Here is a 21,141-nt window from a genome sequence, read left to right as displayed (position 1 = left end):
ATGTGGCTGTGACCTTGCAGGAGTATGTCATGGCCCCTCACATGGCAAGCACAGCCTCTCTGCATGCCAGCATTTGCAGCTCTCATCACCTCCTTGCATGTGTCCTGTGAAAGTGCTTTCCCAGGTGGAGAAAGGGACTTTGTGGGAAACATTTTCACTTTTTCCATCATTTGGAGGACACTGGTGATCAGGTAGCCCTCAACCTGCAGCCCATCCTTTCTTCCCAGAGTGCTCACCTCTCTGCATCCATCTAGAGACTCATCGCTCTCCTCTTCTCTTCCGGGCACCCTCTCACCCTCTCCATACTCCCTGCTCCCAGATCATGACTTGAAACAAGCTGTACTAAAAAACACTGATGCACAGCAACCAGGCTTTGGTGCCCCTGGGCATCCCTACGCAGTGGGTCACCTCTGCTTCCCTGGCGGCCTGTTTTATGATCCAACTGGGCTGACTGGTGATCAGCTCACAGTAAACAGAGTTTGTTGCTGTGCCTGAAATGCTGCATGGTACCCCCATACTAGAAATGACAGTGCTTTCGTGGCACTCTTCCCACAGCCTCCTTTCCTAATGTGGATCTCCCTCTCAAAAACCGCAACAGGAGAAAAGAACTCTAAAAAGGGAAGGTGCCTTGTGCTGAGTCCACCTGAAATGGATGTGTTGTGTGCACACAGGATAATTTCTTTGGCACTGCCCCAGATGGAGAGTTTCACTGTGACTTTTGACAACATTTCAGCAAGGTCTCAAAGTCCAACAAAGTGGCTGTATGAAAAGCTATGGGAAGTGGAGCTCCAAGGACAGAGACCGCTTTTCAAGCTCATATTGCTGCTCCTTGGTATTCAGGTGCTCTGAATGAGCAAACTCCATAGAAAAGATGAAATTTGAAGATCTCTTGCTGGAAATTGATGGCTTTGGCAGATTCCAGATTTTTATTTTGTTTATCCTCTGTCTCCCAAGGATCAACCTTCCCATGCATTTCCTGCTGCACAATTTTCTTGCTGCTACCCCCTCTCATCACTGTGCAATTCCACACCAAGAGGCATTTGTGAACCTCACCATGGAGGAAGTTCTGCTCATCAGCATCCCCCAGGAGCCCGATGGCACTTACAGCTCCTGTGAGATGTTCTCACAGCCTCAGTTTCACCTGCTGCTCAATTCCTCTCTGCAACCAGAAAACAACTCCATCATCCAGCACTGCCAGCACGGATGGGTCTATGATCACTCGCAGTTCACCTCCACCATCTCCACCCAGGTAATGCCTGGCCTGTGATCTAGCCAAAAATTAAATTAGCTCAGTGTTTTGGGGAGCAGATGGAGAAGTGTTTGCTGGCTGCACAGAGTCAGAGGGGAATCTTTACATTCTAACCAGTGGAAATTACTTGTTTAGAGAAGATTTCCTAGGATGGGGAAGCTCTCTGAACCTCTGACTTAGAAGCGAACATTTTTTTAAATTATTATTATTACTATTATTATTACAAGCATCTTGCTTAGATTGATAGTTAGAAGCCAACATTTCTCGTTATAAGCGTCTTAATTTCGCCAGGTGACACAGATTGAAAGAGGGGGATGGGGGGAAGACACACATATAAGATTTTCTCTGTTTAGACCACATGGTATTTGCACAGCATTACACCCTGTCAGGATTTTGTATGAGCCCATGACTTGCTTTCTCAATTTTCCAAACAATTCACAACTTCTACTCCCTTGGCCACCCCTCCTCACTGATCTCTGGCTTCCCCCTCTTCTCCCCAAAATCATGCTGTGTCTCTTCTCTTACCACCAGTGTCTCTTGCTTTCAAGCCAAATGTGCTCTCCAAGGGCCTCCTGCTGAGACACAGCATGCTGGCCACCCATAACCTTGAGCTTGCCCAAGGTCCCTGCCCATCAAACATTAACCAACTGCCTTCTGAAATACTTTGCTAAGGCTAACAGGGATACCTCTGGGCTAACAGGTGGCCCAAAGCACAAGAGTCTTAGAAAGGGAAAAATTTGGTCAGACAAAAGGGGCATGGTTGGGTTTGAAATTACAGCAGCTGACTCTCTCAGTGAGAGCAGGGTCAAGTCTTAACCTAGAGCTGGTGCCTCTTCCTCACCACCCAATCAACCCTGGTTTTGGCAGGCACAGAGATGAGAGTCAGATGTGCACCAGGTCTGTACCTGATTTCTGCACTGTTTCAGGAAGAAATGTGTAAAGCACTCTTGAGGGAAGAGGCAGGGGAGGTGCTTTGCAGCACGGATGCTGAGCATGGAACCTCATGATGCTGCACCCATGGCGCAGTGGCCTTGGGACCTGTTCAAGGGTCCAGGGCTTTCTCTGGAGTCATCTGTTCTTGCAGAAAGAAAGGCTGCTCAAGGTCTGGCTGGCCTTGTCAGAGAGGCTGCAAGGCTGGGTTGATGATTAAATTAAGTTTTGCCAAGTCTGCACATATAGAAAATTAACTCTGCAGCTTGGGCACAGCATTCTGTAATGATTAACAACATTTGCACCTCCAAGAAAGTAAAATGATGCTCATTAACTTAGTTAGGAACAATGTCTAGACCAATTTATCAGTAAGAAATCAGTAAGTTAGCATCAGGAGCAAGTATTTCGTCTGACTCCCCCTCTGCTCTCCTCCTTCCCTGCACAGAAAACTTCGAAGGAAACTAGTCAGGGCAACAGTAACTGGATGTCAACACGACATTCCCTAATGAAGGTGGAGGCACATCTTAAGTTCACCACAGTGCAGCACCCTGCAAACACCCATCTCACCAGGGCAATCCCAGGAGCATGACTGAAGGAACCCGAACAGGTTGAGAGCAGCTTGGTATCACAGGGGTCAGGAAATGAAAAAGGTGATCTCACCCTGGAAAGCTTTCTGATGCCCAACAAGTGTCCACAGAGAGGCTGTCACAGTGGGGAGAGATAACTGGGAGGCCTCTGAATTTTGTAAGATGCAGGTTTACATTTTTTCAGGACTCCAGCACTGTTCTATGTGCAGTTTAGTGCAGGATTCTACCCCTCAATCAGATTCAGCTGATACAAATTGCAAGACACGATGGCTGACCGTCAGAGGGAAGGGTTGTGAAAAGGCAACTTGGGCACTAAGTGTCATTTTGGCCTTGTGTTTCAGTGGGACCTCGTGTGTGAGCAGCGCGGACTGAACCAGGCAACTGCAACCTTCTTCTTCATTGGCGTTACAATGGGGGCTGTGATATTTGGATACCTTTCAGACAGGTTTGATGCCTTTCAGGCTGTTGCTCCAGGGCTTCAGTTTCATGATGAGTACTTCACAAATCTGTGACCTGCAAAAGGCAATCAGAGGGGCAGAGAAAGGAGAAAGCACAATCATAAAGGGAGAATCCAGCTTCTCACTTGAAAATTGGATTAAAGTGATACTGGGAAGCAATGCAGGGGCTAAATACTCCTTGGAACAGCCAGTTAGCAGCCCACCAGAGAAGAAGCTCTGGCCTTGGTTAGGAGGAAGATGCACTGCAGCAATGACTACAACACTGTGGTCAGCATTGCTGCAGGAACAGCAAAAACTGAAAAAAATCCAGTGTCTGTGAGACTAGTTTCAGAAAGGATAACTGTCTGAAAAAGGAGAAAGTTGACTAAAACAAAAACAAACCAAGAAACTAAAAGATTTAACTCCTTACAAGTTATATGGAAATTGGTTAAGGACACCCAAGTGAGGGGCTCAGCGCAAATGCATGCCATAGCTGGAAAAAAAAAAGTAACCAGAAAGCAAAAACTGACCGTGTCATTACTAGAAAAGCAGGGTAAGGGAGATTAGTAGAAGCAGGGAGACATTACTCAAGGAAGAGCTGAGGCAATGAGGAAAGCAGGAACAAATCTGCTCTCTCTGGTTAAATGTTAGAAAGTGATAATGTAAACCTGAATAATATCGGAGTAATAACCTAGAAAGGGCATCAATTAAGAAATTAAATATTTTTGCAAACAGCAGAACCAGGAAACCTACGGGAGAATAAGTAGCGCAGGCATGCAATCAGGATGTGCACTGTGTGCTATTCATTATTTAATGTCTGAGTTTCCTGCACAGGAAACTGCTTCCTGATTTCCTTCCTCTGAGACCAAACGAGCATTAGTGTACAGCAGGGTACAAAATCACTGCATAGCAGAGGGAAACCACCTTCACTGTATGAAGCACCCAGAGACTTAGTGCTGAAGATGGGGATTTTTACATCCGTATCTTTGCATAGGAGTATATCAGTATACTTTTACAGAGACCCAAGACACCTGGCTGCTCTTCAAGCTGTGTCTTTTAGCTTTGATCTAAAATGGTTTTATAGCACAGTTGGAGGGAAAGAAATTCAGAATCATGAAAAGGAGCAGGACAAAATAAGGAAGAAGAGAAGGTCTCTGCTAGAGCAAAACAAAAAAGAATTTGTTTTTCAAATGGATTGTGAGAGGGAAGAGTCAGTAGAAGATCAAGGTGTAAAAGGAGCATCTGGAAATGAAAAGGCTGTAGTGTGAGACATAAATGAGTTTGTGCTCACAGTGGGAGAACCTGCAGGTGTTGGAGCTGGAGCTTTGAAATAAGCTGATAGAAGGCATAGAGAAATACACCAGGTGAATGCCAGCAGCCTGCCAGGAGCAGGGAGTGGTCATCCTAGAGCCCTACAGGACCTTTGGGATGAAAAATCTGAAACACTGTTGGCTTTGTGTGACCACCACAGCAGAGGGCTGGGAAGGTACTGTGTATCAAATCAGTTTTAAATTGGTTTCCAAAAAAAGATCTCAGGAACTACATTCCAGGCAGCCTGACATCTATCTGTACCAGGCAAATTAGTAGAAACTCTTCTGAAAGATTGAGTCAGTAGCCGCATGGGTAAAGATGACATACTGGTGAAGAATCAGCAGGGTTTTTGCAAAAGATTCATGCCTTACAAACATACTGGATTTCTTTGAATGCACTAACAGGCATGTGAACGGGGAGATACCATCTACATGGATTTCAAGAAGTTTCCTTACCAAAGGTTCCTAAAGAAACTAAGCTGCCCTAGGATAAGAAGGAAGGTCTCTGCATGACTAAATAATTGATTAAAAGCCAGGAAGGAAGAGGGAGATGTAAGTATTCAGTTGTGACAATGGAGGGAGACCTGTGGGGACCTGTGCTTGGATTTGTGTACTTTTCAGCACATTTATAAATTATCTGGAAAAGGAGCAAGTGGGGAGGTGATGCTGAGTGACCAGGCTAGTAGAGATGAGATCTGAGTGTGAAGAACTGCAGAAGGAGCTTAAAGAGCTCTGTGACTGGATGAGAGCATCAGAAGACAAAATTTCAGGGTAGGTTAATCTAAAATAAAGAGCGAAACAATTCTAACTTCTCATTTAAAATTGAGGCCTCTGAGCTGACCATAGCTACTCAGGAGCAAGACTCTGGGATCATGACAGACAGCTCTAACATCAGTAACATCCACTCAGCAATGTGTAGTGGCTGGGTAAGTGAGTAAAAAATTAAGAATCATTACGAAAGCAATATAAAATTAAAGAGAATATCACTGCAGTGACATGTAAATGCATGGTGGCCCCACATCTTGAATATTGTGTGCAGTTTTGATTTCCCTTCACCCTCCTTCCTCATCTCAAAGGGATACAGAAGAAATGAAGGAGAAGAGGTCCCACTTCTTTGTGCTAACAGTAATGCAGAGATTTCATCTCTAGTGCTCCAGGGTGAAAACCATCTGGTCCTGGCATTCTGCTACAGTTCAGGTTTGTTTTGTTCTAAGCCTCTGCAGATATCTGGATTTGAGAACATCTCTACTGACAAATTTTACCCTGGTAAACCCTCAAACAACCTTCACTGTGAACATATATATGCCAAAAAATTTAAATATATATATATATATTTTGTTTCTGTTATTGTCTGCTCTTTTCCAAACACTCCTTTTGTACCTTGTCCTTGTACTGAATTGGCTGCATGATGCTTTGGCAGACTTCCAGATTGGGTGTTTATGAAAACAGCTTTTTTATTAATTTTTATACTTGTGCAGTTTGCTACTTTTATTTTATTTTCTACATTTAATCTTTCAGGGGTTGTGCTTTCCTACCTCTCCCCTTGAAGACAATTTTAACAGCATTATTTCTAGCAGCCTCCCTGTAGCCTGCAGTTCAATCCTGCCAGCTTGCCTCTGGTTTCCCTAGCAGGTGGCATGCATTTGCTGAGAGAGACTAGTAATGGGTCCATAAATAGCTGCCTTGTGCCCTGCAGGAAATCTTATGGTTTTATATCCTTCTTAGTGTATTGTCAAGAAAAATTTCACTTAAAAAAAAATGTATCTTCTTTCTTAGGCAGTTACCGTACTGGAAACTGGATCCAGCCCTCGTGTTTCTAGGTGTTTACTGCTCCAACCCAGGGACATTACGATCACTTTTGCGAACTGGCTCTGCTTAAATTTCAAAGCAGATCCAGCAAACTGCCTGGGCTCAAGCCACAAGTTGTTTTTTCTCCAAGTAGATTCATTAACTAGCTGCTGCATTAAGTCATTTATGATCATTTTTAGGAATGTTATTGTGGCATTATGTCCAAGCACATCACTTTTTCCCCTGGCGCAATTGTGCTTGCCACCATCCTTCTCAGGTGGCCACTAAGAGAGCCCTAATGCCAGAATCAGACCTATAGACTAAACATTACCTGTTGACAGGCTTCATTTACTGCTCCAGCTTGAACCTAACCTTTCATCACACGCAGTGCTGATGTTCATGAGAAGTCTGATGCCTTGTGCTCCATTTTGATTTTCATAGGTTGTGTAGAAATAGACACATATTTCTCTGTGTGTGTGTGTGTGTATATATGTATACATGCGCATTTGTATGTATTTAATTATCTGTATTTCTCCACACTCTCCACACAGGACTCTGCATGAGGGGTAAAATGGTCCTACAACTTCCAAAACCCTTGGGGAATGACCTCCTAGCAGATTTCTCATAGACCTCTTAAGACATCAGGGCTATTTGCACATGTGGGCTGAAAAGTGGATTCCTTTTATTTTCCTTTGGGATCTTTGTTTTTCGTCCAAGAATCAGGGTGAAAGTGTCATGGTTCTCTCTCCTCCTCAGCAGTGGCAGTGGCTAGTCCCAAGTGAGCCATGGGAGACGGACATGCTGAGCCAGGCATGGGACAGTCATTGGAGGGAGCAGGGTGTGCCAGCAGCATGGAATTTCAAGCAGACATCACTGCTTTTGTTGATGGTGTTGAACAGAGGAGCCCGATATATTTTGATCAGTGCTGCTCTTTCCATTGGAGTGCCTCAGGCCTGATGCTCACAGGGCAGGCTGGCCCTCTGAATGGGATTGCACCACTGTGGCACCAGCTATATCCAGAGCCATTTCCTCCTCTCTGGGGTCTTGCATCTTGCGCTCTTGGCAGAGCAGGCAATATTTTCATTTTCCTTCTCAAGTCTCTGCTTGCCCCATTTCACCCCTACTCCTGGGACAGGTTTCCAGCCGCTGTAACCCTGTGCTTGTGGCAGGTTTGGACGGAAAGCCATGCTCCTGGTGTCGCTTGTGTTCTCTCTCATATTTGGGATGCTGAGTGCTGCCTCCGTCTCCTACAGCATGCTAGCCATCACGCGGACCCTCACCGGGGTGGCCCTGAGTGGCGTGTCCCTTATTATATTGCCATTCGGTAAGTATGTGGGCGTTTGTGGGTGCCTGGTTGTACAGGGGCACTTCTGACAGGCAGTGGGTGGGTACGTACTTGTCTACCAGACAGGGCAGAGCTAGTAGGAACGAGAGTTTGGAAATCATTATGTGTACAATTTCACTACAGGCAGCCAAAAGAACACCTCTTTTGGAAGGATCCAAGAATTAAAATTTTCTGTTAGTCTAATTAATGCTTTAACAGTCTACTCAAAATACAACAACCACTTATTAGTACTTCTGTTGCAACATTAACACTTGCAATCCATGCTACCCAATTCCTGTTAAAGATCATCAGTAGTACAGTAAGAGCCACAGACCAAAGTGTCTGCCCCTTTCCTCTGATACTGAGTTCTCACCCTTCAAACACCCTGTTAAGACAATTCATCAGTGTTGCCATGTCCTCAGCAGGAGGATGATGGTGTGCCATCCATAGGGTGTTTCTACCTCCCCAGTCTTGAGTTTGCTCACAATTTTCATAAGTTCCCAATTTGTATTTTTAGAAAGAGTGGGGGCAAAGAACCACCAAAAAAAAAAAATCACACAGAGCTAGGCAAAGCTGAAGCTGAAAAATTTAGGTAATTATAATAAAAACGAGCTCCAACTTCAGGGCACCCAACAAAGCACTGGATGATTATAGATACAGTTGGGACATACTAGGCAAGACTCATTGTACCCAAGAGCAAGTTACAGGTGCAGCAAAAATTTCCAGGATTTTTGCAGACACAGCCAAAATCAAGCTAAAATAGCTTCAATACTGGAAAAGTCCACAGAAGACCTGACAAATCCCAAGGCCTGCTATGTATTTTTATTGTTATAAATGTTGATGCCTGCAAGGCAAAGTAGAGCTTGGGAGGGACATTTCTGATTGTTAGAGGCTGTAGCAAGATGTCCAGATCTTTGGAGGAAAATTGGCTTTTAGTTCACACACACAAACAAGGAGACCACCATCTGTTCTGACTTTACATGTGCATTAGTATATACTTTGGGTAGATTCCACATGAACAACAATTCATCTTAATATATTTCTTTCATCTGGAATAATGAATGGGCAGAGAAATGGGAAACCGTGCAGGCAAGAAAAAGGGAAAAAGGGAAAAAAATTATCTGTTTAATGAAGAAGACCGGTTAAATGCTATTGAATGGAATTTTTAAAAAGTATCACTTAAGATGTTTTTAGCACTGTTTCTTACTATATGTCCAGTATTTCTTCTTTTAAGACTTTATTTTAGTGGCTTACAACTTTTCAAGAGGTTAAGCATTGTGGATGAATGTTTTAAATGTGCCAGATGTCAGCCACACAGTGGAACTCTCCTGGAGGAGACAACCAGGGACACTACCTCACTTTGACCTTGTTAAAAAGCCCTGCAGACCCCTCCCTGGAGAAGTCCCGTGTGTCCCAGCTGAACGCTGCCTCCTTCTTGCAGGAATGGAGTGGGTGGACATACAGCACCGCACCTTCTCTGGGATCCTGACTAGCATTTTCTGGAGCATCGGGAACATGCTGCTGGCCATGGTAGCGTACTTGGTGCGGGAATGGCACTGGTTATTAGTAGCTGTAACAGGACCTTGTCTTCTGAGCATTGTCTGCCTGTGGTGAGTGCAGTGACCTGCAGCCAGATGGCTGGTGGGGATGGGAGTGGGCTGTGATTTGCCTCCTTCTGGTCTGTCAGCATGGCAAATGTTGCAACACTGATCCTAGGACTGGCTCCAGCATCCCAAAGAGGAGCCAGACTTGTCTGTGTCCTGCACTCGGATTGCCCAGTCGTGGCATCTCTTAAAAACTGGAGTGGCCTGGGTTTCATATCTCCTCACCTTCAACAAGGCCAGGAGTAAAGGTTGCACCACAGCTTTGGGGACAAGGAGGATGCAGGACTGGGGCTGAGGCCAGGCATTTGGGGGACAGGTTGCAGCGCAGAGGAGAAGGATTTGATGCTGCAAGCACTGTCAGACATGGCTCAGAGCAAGCAAAGAGATCCCAATAGAGGGAGGCAGGGCCAGGCTAGATTCCCTGGCTTTAATCCCTGGTAGACTCAAGATAAATAATTTATCCATCCGCTGTCCCCACCTCATTGGGGAGGATACCTCTGGTACCAATTTTTCCATATAAGCCAATGACATCTGCAGGCTAGGTCAGGTGCATTTATATCTGCACTTCCTATGGCCTTTATCAGCTGTGTAACCAACCTCATTGGTCAAACACATCTGCTTTCTGCGGACTATTTCCTTCCTGTAGCCTTATTTAAGAAATACCTGACATCTCTTAAGCCTTAAAATGAGAGTTGGTTCATTTAATCAAAGAAACTAATTTTCCTTCTTTTTTTCATGTAGTAACACCAACTAGAATACAGGGTCAATTCACTGATACTGTGACTGTAATGTGAAGTGTATTGGATCCACTTATTCGATGATCCAAAACAGTCCTTTGAATAAGCAGGTCCATTTCCTGGCTGGACAAAAGTCCTGTGTTGAAATAAGCAAGCAGGTATTCCTACAACTGCCGCACTGAAAACATTCAGAAATGGGTTCTGTGTCACCTCCACCTTAGAGTGGTTGTGTAGTTCCTCTTGGACACTGGTGTAGTGCTGGACCACACTGCAGAAATCACAGATGTGTCTCTCAGGATGATGGGGATCTCTAGCTGGAAACCATGCAGAATAAGCTCTGATTGTTAGAAACATGGGCCCCAAAATTATATGCATAATCGCTGAGCAGAAAGAATGATATCCAAATGCTGAAGTGCCTTTCAGCTGCCATTAAAGAGGCTTCTAGAGACTGTGGTTTGCTTGCTCACTATGTCTGTCCATCAGCATGAAGCAGTAGATTAAATAGCTGCACAGATCTAGCAGAAAAATCTCAAATACTACTTATGAAAAATGGGATATAAACTGATGCTGTTGTTAATCAATGGCTCAACAAAGATGTATTGTTTCACTGGTGATGAGGGTTTTCTGGCAGAGTAACATCTGTTATTTCACTGATCAAGTCTAACACAACTAAAGTATGTGTTCTGCTGACTTTTTTAGTTTGAGTTGTTTTGCTCTTTCTCTAGGACAACCAGCCATAAAAATTTGACTCCTGGGAAGTGCTGAAATTCACAGATACATTTGGACCCACCCTTTCCATGATAGCTGATTTTTTTTTTCTTGTATGTTAATGCCTTTTATGGAGATTAGTTCTCCAACAAATTATACAGTAGTCTGATCAAAATTCAAGCACCCAAGAGGTCAGTGATTGTTGGATAATTAAAAGTCCCTGAATTATGGAATCAAAATCTAATTTAGCACACTCTGTAGATATTGTTGACACAATGTCAGAACTCAGTTGAGACATTAAACAATGAAGAGACATAATATTATACTCTGGAGATGGTGGCAATGACTGCAAAATGCCATCTTTCACTCTTTTTATTTCCCAAGGTGCATTGGGTTATAAGTTTATGGGAAGGAGTTGAAAACTTTCCAGAAGACCAGTTCTGCAAATGTTTTTGCTCTACGCATCCTTTTCAGCTTGAATAATGACAGCAGTTGTTCATTAGTTTTTTTGTAACCTGATTTAGGGCACATTAATCACCAACAGCTTACAGGGAACTGGTCTCAGACCGCTCCAGTGTGAGACTCCAGTGAGAGATTTCTGACAACTGTGTGACCTCAGTAGACCTGATACCCACATACTTCTTCAAGGTTGTAAGTCTTCCCACTAACTGCACAGGATGCTCACCTAGAAGTCTACATGAGAACAGCAGATTCTGTTTTCTGTTTCTCTCAGGGGACAGATTTGGGTAGCAGGAAGTAGGTGTTGGCTGCTCTAGCAGAATGTAGCCACTGTGGGATATTTCCAATATCTTCTGGACCCTGACCACTACGTGGACCAACAAAACACCAGTACTATCTAGGCCATGATGGGCTGCACTGTGGCCTGGGAAGCTCCAGGCCAAACAGGGTGATGTACCCATGAATTGCAACCAGATACAAGATCAGAGAGAAGTCCAAGAAGAGGGAGTTGCAGATGCTAGTTTATGACAAGTGCTGGATCTTTTGCTGGAACAGACAGAAAAATAAGAGTCACAGGACTCCCACTATACACAGGTCTGCTAAGCAGACCTCTCAGAGTTGCTAATTAGCTCTACAGCAGTACAGCATTCCTTGTCGCTCAATGACTAGCATGGATACTTCACTGGGGGCCGCAGCTGCAATGACTTTGACCCCAGTTGACTGTCTTGTGCAGCAGTCTTTGATTATTGTGAAAAACACATAATTTTAACAATTAACAAAGTAAATATAGAGCCCACTAAATCCTTTCTACATAGTAATTTTTTATATCCTACATTTTCAAATTTTAAAGAATCCCAAAAAGCATGAATCTGTAAATATAAGCTCTCTGGGGACAATTGTAATTGATGAGAGGTTGAAACTTCAACCAGCTCAGAAAATTTAAGCTTTGATCAAAGATCACGATTAAAATTTTGGCTAGACATACTTCAATTAGCAGACTGTACTCCTTTAAGGGTAGAACAGCATGTATATGTAACAAGGTTGTCCTGTTACTCTTATACACCAAAGTTGCTATTTTAGCTGAGGTTGAAGCTTCATAGAGAAGACCCCCCCTCTTTTTGGCTAGGGCCATGTATGTGGGGTGGAAAACATGGAGCTCCAACAGGAACACTGTCTTCTGTCCTCACACCAGGTGGGTCCCAGAGTCTGCCCGGTGGCTCATAGCCAATGGCAAAGTGAAACAAGCTCAGAGGCATCTGCTTCAATGTGCAAGAATGAACGGAAGGAAAGACTTCACTGTCTCACCAGAGGTGAGAAACTGAAGATCTAGACACATGCTCTTCCTCTCCCATTTTCTATCTCTCTGTTTTACTCTATTTGATACCTGAAGCAATGCTCAGCCTGCAGTGTGATCTGTGGGGCACTGTGGTCCACAAGATGCCATGCTCCATTTTACTCTAAAAGCAGCTACATCCACTCCTAAAAATAAAGCAGCAGCTCAGCTCCCATAAAACCAGATATCCCCTTCAACAGGTGGAGTGTCTTTCCATTAGTTATTGCCATGACAAGAAGCCTCAATGCACTGGACACTGGACTAAGTATGCAGCGAGACAGAAGCACAGCCTGAAAAAATAAGACAAAAGCATCATTCCCAAAACAGAGAGGAGACTGTGCAGGTGCATGAGCAATTTGTACAGCTTAGTGCTTGCCTTCTTGGTTGCCACTGTATTTGCCAAGTGTTGGTACAGTGCCAGCAGAAAGCAGACACACATTAATACCATTTAATTAACATATTTTTTCTCATATTGCACTTGAGACACTGCATGTAGTGTTATCCAAAAACACAAAACCTAATCCACCTTAGGCTGCATTTAGTGTACATGTGAAACTGGAAGATTGTCAGCCATAGTGCCCCAGTGATGAATGTAGGTGTAAAGAACATTCAGCACAATCAACTTTTCCCCTGGCTAAAGCTCTGCTCTCACAAGTCAGTCATGGCTCTGCCAGCAGTTTTAAAGGAACGTGGCAAGGGTGAGGTGTTGGGCAAAGTAGGCATGCACCCACTGGTTTGAATCCATTTTTGCTTGACCCCAGAGGTGTAAAGGATAGGGCGAAGATGCTCAGCTAGATGACTGAATAAATAAAGGGGAAGAAGAACCCTCAAAAGTAGCCACCTATCCTCAACTCCAAAGCTGAAGGTAGGAGACTGATCTGGAGATCTTCATCTTGTGCTGATCTTAAAAATGTATTTTTGCAGTCACTCACAAAAGTCAAGACCTTTTTCCATTATGTTTTTTAAAGACACACTGTTGGCTCCAGGGGACAGTGATAAGCTCAAGTGATGCCCCAGTTCTAAGCAGGACTCAAAGGCCAGGCAGAAGCTGGTCTCTCCCTTTGGAGAAACACCAGAGCACAGTCAGGGTTGACAACATTTCACAGCCAGGCTTGGATGGCTGCACATCTGTCACCTCTGGCTAATTTGGTCCACATGATTTGTCTTGACCTTCTCAAGAGCAGCAAAGCTCAGCTGTGAAATCCAGTGGGTACAGAAGTCTGTGGCTCATTAAACATTGATCTCTTCTTTAGTGTCCACTGGTTTTCCTCTTACCAAAAGAGGAAAATAGGAAACCCTTGGCACCAGCACATGAGCCTTGTGCTTTGCTGTCACCGTCCATCTGCATCTCCGTGTGCACCCAATGCTCCTGAATCAACACCACTTTCTTATCCTGGCCAGCATGGCATTTTTTAAAAGCAGTTTCTTCACATCTGTTGAAGAGGTGATTAGCCCTTTTGATTTATGACAGAAAAGTGGTGTTTAATCATGTGAGGAAGTTTACAGGTTGTGGCAGACAGGAGTGGAGTGTGACTCTTCCTTGCTTTTAATCAAGTCAGTAGTTCTGACTAAATATCTAAAAATAACAAGTTATAACCTGTTTCATTCATCCCTGGCTGACGACTTCATATTTCAGAGTGCAGTGTTTCACGAGGAAGGGCATGAGCTTGCACCCTCATATCATTCTTAGGGTTAGGACATGTAGCTAAGGCTTCCCCCCTATCGCAGCCTTGCACCAAGTCACACCGTTCTGTGACCACTGGCCCACAACCAAGAAAAGCTTGCAGTTGTGACACCTTGCTGGATTCATGAGGTTTGTAAGGATATACTTGGTTTTTCTTGTCAATATCCAAGCATGGACTTGCCTGATTCGAGTTTGCTTATTAACTTGACCATGCACCAGTGTGTTTTGATGACTTACTAAGGTAACAACTGATTTTCCTTAGTTTCAGAAGACTTTGATTTTGAAAGACATATAATCTCCAGATAATTGCACAGCACATTACTGACATACTCTCAGGTTTAATAGCATTGTCTTTCAGAACTGATTAAGGAACTTCTCAGTATTAAATTCTTTTTTCAGTATGAAAAGCTTTGCCACTCATCCAAAACCTGCAAAGAATAGTATGCAATTAGAAATAAAATCTTAGCTCTTCCCTAATGAAATGTGATGTTACTTATAGCTATCCTCTTCCCTTTCCTAACACTTTCTTTCATTTTATACAATTCTTTTAACCAGAGAGCTCTCTGAGCTGGCATTTCTCTTTTATTAGATATTTCTGCAAGCCCTCCGCCCCCATAATTGAATGGTCTTAATTGTAGGTGATGCTGTAGGCCTGCAGATTCCCTCATTCTCTCACCCTCCTCCCTCCCCAGCCTTCACTGAATGATGTGCATTTTAAGCTTCTTGGGGCTTTTGCTGTGCTGGCTCTCCCAGTTGTCCTTCCACATCCCAAGAAATCTGACTAACAATACATACTGAAAGATGTTTTCCATGTTGATGTCTTTTGTTACCCATTTTAATAGCAAATCCTGCAACTTAGAGAGAGGACAGACTGCCATCAGGGTAACTTAAATCTCATATTTAAATTCTCAGCACTGCAGAAGTAGTCGCTTATCAGCGCTATGATTCATCTCATGCATTTGGATGAAAAGACTTATTATTTGTCTGTGAAAAAGGTAAAAATAATTTTTAAAAGGTAAAAGTTTAAAAAAATATACAACTTACTTGCCACACTGCAGCACTAATAAAAGTTACCAGATCCAGAGATGGGTGTTCAGAAATAAAAGAAAAATGTGGGCTCAACAAACCACTAGATAATGTAGGAAAGGATCATCAAGAAGCTAAACAGACAGACACCATGTCTGGTTCCGAAAGTCCCTTGAACGGCTGGAGGAAGTGACATTTGTAGAGGAATATCTCTACATGCTTGCCCGGCTCTTCTGTAGGCTCCACTGCAGGATGCAGTCAGAGACAAGGCACTGGAGAAGATGATCCTCTGGTTCAAGATGCTGCAGGCCCTCTTCATTCATCCAAGTTTTAGGTTCCCTGTGCAGCTCTGTGGCTGGGATTAAGTGTTTATGTAAAAGCTTTGGCCAAGGCTTTGCTTTCTCTGGAGCAGATATTGATTTGAGAGTACATGTAACTAGTTAACCAGACTCTCTCCTCAAGGTTTCCTGTGATTCATAACCTAATCAATTTTTACTGTCCTACCCTGCATTTGCTGATGATTTTGGGACATGATGAAGCAAGGCTGTCCTGAGAGGAATTCACCTCTCCCATCATCACTGTCTGCAGTCTCCTTTACAGTCTGCAGTCTAACAGAGAGCCGATGGAGGCTAGCACACAGTTCTGACCAAATGCACTTGTTTGCTCTAGGATAAAATGACTCCATCACTTCCACTGGAGATCTCCATTAACTACACACTGAGCCTATGGCAACTAGCTTAGGTATAGCTGCCTGCATTGCAGACCTGTAGCTGTGTGAATCTCTTGCATCAGCCAGTGAGTAGAACTTACCAACTCTCCTGATACTTTCCCCTAATTCAATTTCTGAAAGACTGTGAATAAGCAGTCTCTTCTTCCTTACATGCAGAACTTCTCAGTGCCTGACTTTTTTATATATTCTGTATTTATATAAACAGATATATAAATAGTCACACTCTATATAAATGCATTCATGAGAATAAAGCATGGAACTCACTGTTAGCTCCTGCCTGATACCTGACACAACACCAGGCAACTATGCAGGGAAGAGTCTGGAACTGGCCAACGCTGACTTTGCTAACACCATGATCTGCCATTTTTCTGCAACCCTTTCTGCCACATGGGGTGTATAGGTAAGAGGGGAGAAGGGGCCATGGGAAGAAAGAGGTCTAAAATGGTAGGCAATCTATAAAGTTGTAGGAAGACACACCACTGATAATATACGCCCAGAGAATTTTTCTGCAATGGGAATGTATGGAAAATGTGAGGTGGAGCTGGAGCTGGGAAGGGCACAGGCCCCAGCCTGTCTAGGGTTTAATGTCTGGATCCTAAATGTACAGAAACTGAGCTATTTCCTTCTTTCCACCTCTCCCAGGCTCTCAGAAGGATGTCAACAAACAAAAAGCCAGGACAGAGTTACTCCTACATCAGCTTATTCAGGACACCAGTCCTGCGGAAGATCTCTCTGTGTTCTGGGGCTGTGTGGTAAGTAGCGTCACTTCACACAGGGGATTTGTCCTGCAGTTCCCCAGCTAGACTTCCCTAATCCCCATCTCCACACATTCCTTGCAGGTTTGGTGTTGCCTTCTCTTATTATGGCATGAGCATGAACCTAACTGGCTTTGGGCTTAACATGTATCTCTCCCAGTTTGTCTTTGGCATCATTGAGATTCCAGCCAAGATGATCATGTATGTGCTGGTGAATCGAGTTGGACGACGACAGAGTCAGGCATGGGCACTCATCCTGACTGGACTATCCATAGGAGCCAACGTCATCATTCCCAAGAGTGAGACACTCTTCTGCAATATGCAATACTTGCTAAAGGGGAGGTTTCCATTTTGTGCAGTGTTAGAGAAGGAGAACCATAGATTTTGCCCATAGGCAATTCTGTATGGAGATATCATCCTCCTACAAGAGCAACTGTGAGACAAGTTTGATAATGTGGGCTAGCCCTAATATCTGGTAGCATCTGGTAGATGGTCTCCAGTCACTGTGAAGTGGCTAGTAAGGATCCAGTGATGGTGAGGTGAAGTGCCTATCTTTATTATAGACATTATCCAATTGGAAATGTTGAGACCTGTCCTTTCACCAGTTCAGCTCCCACTTGGGCTAATAGTTACCACACTTACTGATCCAGACTTTGGAGGCAGTAGCTCCAGGGTTATGAAGCTCTGTGGTTTATCTGTAGGAGCACTGAACCTTCTTCCTTCTTGTACCTGAGGCCACAAGAACTTCTTCCTAGAGGATGCTCTTTGACCATTGTCATAAATGTCTTTTCTTTCATCCTAGCCTTCACCTCCTTGCGCCCTGTAGTAGCCATTATGGGCAAAGGTTTCTCAGAAGCTGCATTCACTACCGTCTTCTTGTACACCTCTGAGCTCTACCCCACCATACTGAGGTAAGAGATGCCACTTGCCTGAGTGCACAACCAGAGCCTCAGTGGGATGTCGCCCTCAGGTCTTCGACATCAGCACAGCAGGACGTGCTGTTGGCTAAAGTGCAGGACTGATGCCTTGTCTCTAGAAGTAGTAGGTTCTAGGGATTAAACATACTCACAAAGGGGCAGAAAGCTACCCTTTTTTTTACCTGGGTTATGTGTGGTTAGGTTATGCTGATAGGGAGATGTATTGAAAGGTCAAGAGTGTTCTCTGTGAGAAGAACTCCATAAGACATCTGTGCTTAGTAAAGTCTTAGTCCCCTGTGATAATCTGCCAATAACTGTTCAAAGACCCTAAGAATAATAATTTGAAATATCAAGTTTTATAAGGGACACGTATTACCACATTTGACAGTCTTCTGGACATCAGATGATATTAAAGCAGAGATTAACTAGCCTTTCAGGAGGAAAAACAGAGCTTATTTGAAATATCTGGATAATGGTGACATAAAACCAGATTTAGCATCACCGTAATTTGGGATATAGCTGAGACTGGTGGAGGGAATCACCTCACAACAGGGTTTCTGTCAAAGTCTGAAAAATCCCTCATGGATTACAGCAGGCCTTATGGATTACTTGACCTCTGTCCCTCCCTGCCCAGAGTACCCTCCTCTGCCATTTAGTCCTTTAACTTTCACTGGTCTCTTGCATGTGGGGAATGATGCATATTTAAACCAAAGTGGGCACACTGATCTGCTACTTTTCTTCTCAGACTGGTTTGTATTTTTATGTGCTCAAAGACATTGACAAAGACAAAAATGTTTGTTCCTTCTGCAGTACTTACTCTGCATATGCACAAGTAGGTCCTGGGATCCTTGTTGTCAGTGTGAAATGCCACCCATCTCCTGAAAATTAGTAAGCGGAATAGGTCCCAGGTCTTATTTTTGGTCTCCCCTCCAAACTCTCCTGGGCTTATAGCTACAGCAGGACCAAAGGTTCTCACAGGTATCTCTAGTTCATGCCCCCTGCCTAGAAGTACCTGGGAGACAGAGGGACTTAGGTTTGCTCTCAGAAAATCAGAGGACTTACTAGGGGATGAGTAGAAAATGCGCTCAGGGTTTTAGACTTTTAAAGTGGAAACAACTTTAGAGCAGATATTTTTAGTGTGGAACTGCAGCTTCTTTCTCATAATAGACATAAATTTATTTCTCACAGCAGCTACAGTTGCTCTCTGGGAAATACTGTCATTGTAGGAAGACACAAAGAAAGAAAAAAAAGCAACCTAGAGAAAACCTGGTAGGGGAAAAACCTGGGGGGGAAAATAGCCTCAGCACTTATAAAAAAAAGGGGGGGAGAGGCAGAGGGTCTGCACTTTTTCCCAAGGTCTGATATGAAAGAGGTACCCATCTCTTTCTCACGGTGGTCTGCACCACCGCGGTTCCCTACCTTTCCAGGCAGAATGGGATGGGGTACACCTCCTTTGTCGCACGCCTCGGCGGGGCTTTGGCCCCACTTGTGTTTCTGCTGGATGAGGTGTGGAGGTCTCTGCCCGAGGTGACGTACTGTGGTGTAGCAGTGTGCTGCGGCTCAGTGGCCTTTCTGCTCCCGGAGACGCTCAACGTGCGCCTGCCTGAGGGCATCGAGGACATCGAGAAGGCACAGTGAGTCAGCTCCATCCTGCCTTGCACATGGAGTCTGCTGAGAGAGGCGAGGGACATCCCTCTCTGCCACCTATAATTCCCCATCTGTGGGTGGCAGCAGATGAAGGGACAGCCCAGTGGGGATTGGGGTTGTCAGGCTTCCTGCTCCTCTGTCCACCAGCCCAAATGCACCTTCTTTTCTTCCAGAGTGAAAGGACCTCCACAAATCAGTGCTCGCAAGGGTGTGCCACTACAGTCTCTGCTGAAGTGAGGGACTCCATGGGACAGCCACTATGTAGGACTGCAAAACTGAGTCATGCTCTGATCTGTCAATAAAAGACCCTTTGCTGTTCACCTAGTCTCTCTCTGGAGGGAAGTGGGGCTGAGGATACTGGAGGAAGGAGGCAGATCATAAAAGCAACTGGAGGGAACTAACCCACTCTGTAATGTGGCCAGGAGCAAGAATCCAGAGGTCTAACAGGGTCCTTGTTGGACTAGCATCACCTTTCAGATCACTGCACAGACATCCAGAAACTACCATCCATTGGTTTACATACCACAAGAAACACAATGCATCAATAAAAAATACCGAGTGTGAGTCGTACAAAACCAAATAATCTCAAATAAATATAACTGTATGGTGGATAAACCATAAATTGTAGCTACAGATACTTCTTGAATTTGGAAATGGTCTGGGCATTTTTCACACTGAGGCTCAAAGCCAGCAAAAAGCACATGCAGGAATCTCACTGAGAATGGGACAACTACAAGCATTTGCCCCACACACACAAAGAAGAAAAAAAGCTTTTGCAGATTATTTAAATCTAGTGTGCATGCAATAAGTACTCCTTAAGCTAAAAAAAACAAAAACAAAAAACAAAAAAACCACCTTGCTACAGGAACCTTTGCACAGAATGTTGGGTAATTCATTACTGGACTTCATTCTGCTAACATGCTGATCTTAAATTTACAGAATGCCTTTGCCTCTTGCACTTACTTCTGCAAACAACAGAGATGAGCCACCAAATTACCTATACATTTGGAGTCTTGACAAACAGCACCTTCCTAAACTGGGAAGAGGGAACAGCCTCAGCATTTGAGTCACAGGCGCAGCATGGTTCCCTGGGCTGTGAGGTGTTTTAACCTAGCCACGAACAGCCCTGTGAGGATAACACAAACTGAGGATGCATCTGACAGCGGGTGGAGAGGCCCGTCCAATCCCAGGTCAGAGAGCGCCTCCTAGTAGAAATAAGATGCCTGGCAAAATTTCATACATTATGTTTTTGCTTTAAGGCAGCAGAAGGAAAGCAAACTCCCCAGAACCGCCCTAAGGCTGAGACAATTTTGGGTATTATTTCTGTCATAAAGATTGGGTCAAATAACCTGCCAAATCCCTGGGAAAAATAGCATCTCCTGTGCTATCAGCAGCAGACCACAACAAATAATCAGCTAGCCGCAACACACTAACAGTAAAAATAGAGCATAATATACCTTCAAAAGTGCCATATGCAGAGCACTTGTTTGGGGCACCTTTTCAGGACTTCCCCCTACCTACAGGAAATATGTGGTGGTGCACAATACCCCAAGGTATTTGTGCCATGCGGCAGCATGCAAACTGTGCCAAAGAGTAGAAGTCTCTGGATTTGGACAAGCCTGGTATCTCTCACTAGTTCACATTCAGTAATTGCAGGAGTTTCCACATCTTCTCTGTATGCCTGCAAGTATACTTGTAAATTATACATATATTATACTTGTATTGCCTCATCAGTTTCTGGCCTGGGAACAGTACAGCCTCACTTATTTTGGCCATCCTGCTAGCTGCCATCTAAGAGTTGGAAAGGACATTTTTCCTTTGCTGGCAGAGGAGCCTGAGCAGGTTAATGCTGCAGCACTTCCTCCAGAGCCATCCAGGACAGGGGGCAAGACAAGCTGTGAAATTCACTTTGCCAC

General features: G+C 44.2%; 1 protein-coding gene across 3 annotated transcripts; it reads left to right on the top strand.

Moving 5' to 3' along the window:
• The first annotated feature begins 694 nt into the window (after positions 1-694).
• SLC22A7 (solute carrier family 22 member 7) lies at positions 695-19,545 on the top strand. Of its 3 annotated transcripts, none has more exons than XM_074864184.1 (10): positions 695-1,249; positions 3,108-3,211; positions 7,555-7,625; positions 9,067-9,235; positions 12,326-12,443; positions 16,549-16,658; positions 16,746-16,960; positions 17,464-17,572; positions 19,006-19,212; positions 19,399-19,545. In XM_074864184.1, exons 1-10 carry the CDS (start codon positions 872-874, stop codon positions 19,460-19,462), a joined length of 1,545 nt encoding a protein of 514 aa, XP_074720285.1. In that variant the 5' UTR covers positions 695-871; the 3' UTR covers positions 19,463-19,545. The 3 variants fall into 3 exon arrangements, with proteins under 3 accessions (XP_074720285.1, XP_074720284.1, XP_074720286.1); XM_074864183.1 differs by having other exon boundaries at positions 7,471-7,625; XM_074864185.1 differs by lacking the exon at positions 19,006-19,212 and having other exon boundaries at positions 7,471-7,625.
• The last annotated feature ends 1,596 nt before the right edge of the window (positions 19,546-21,141 follow it).

The sequence above is a fragment of the Strix uralensis genome, chromosome 3 (genome assembly GCF_047716275.1).
Source record: "Strix uralensis isolate ZFMK-TIS-50842 chromosome 3, bStrUra1, whole genome shotgun sequence".
NCBI lineage: Eukaryota > Metazoa > Chordata > Aves > Strigiformes > Strigidae > Strix > Strix uralensis.
This window is presented reverse-complemented; position numbering and strand designations above follow the sequence as displayed.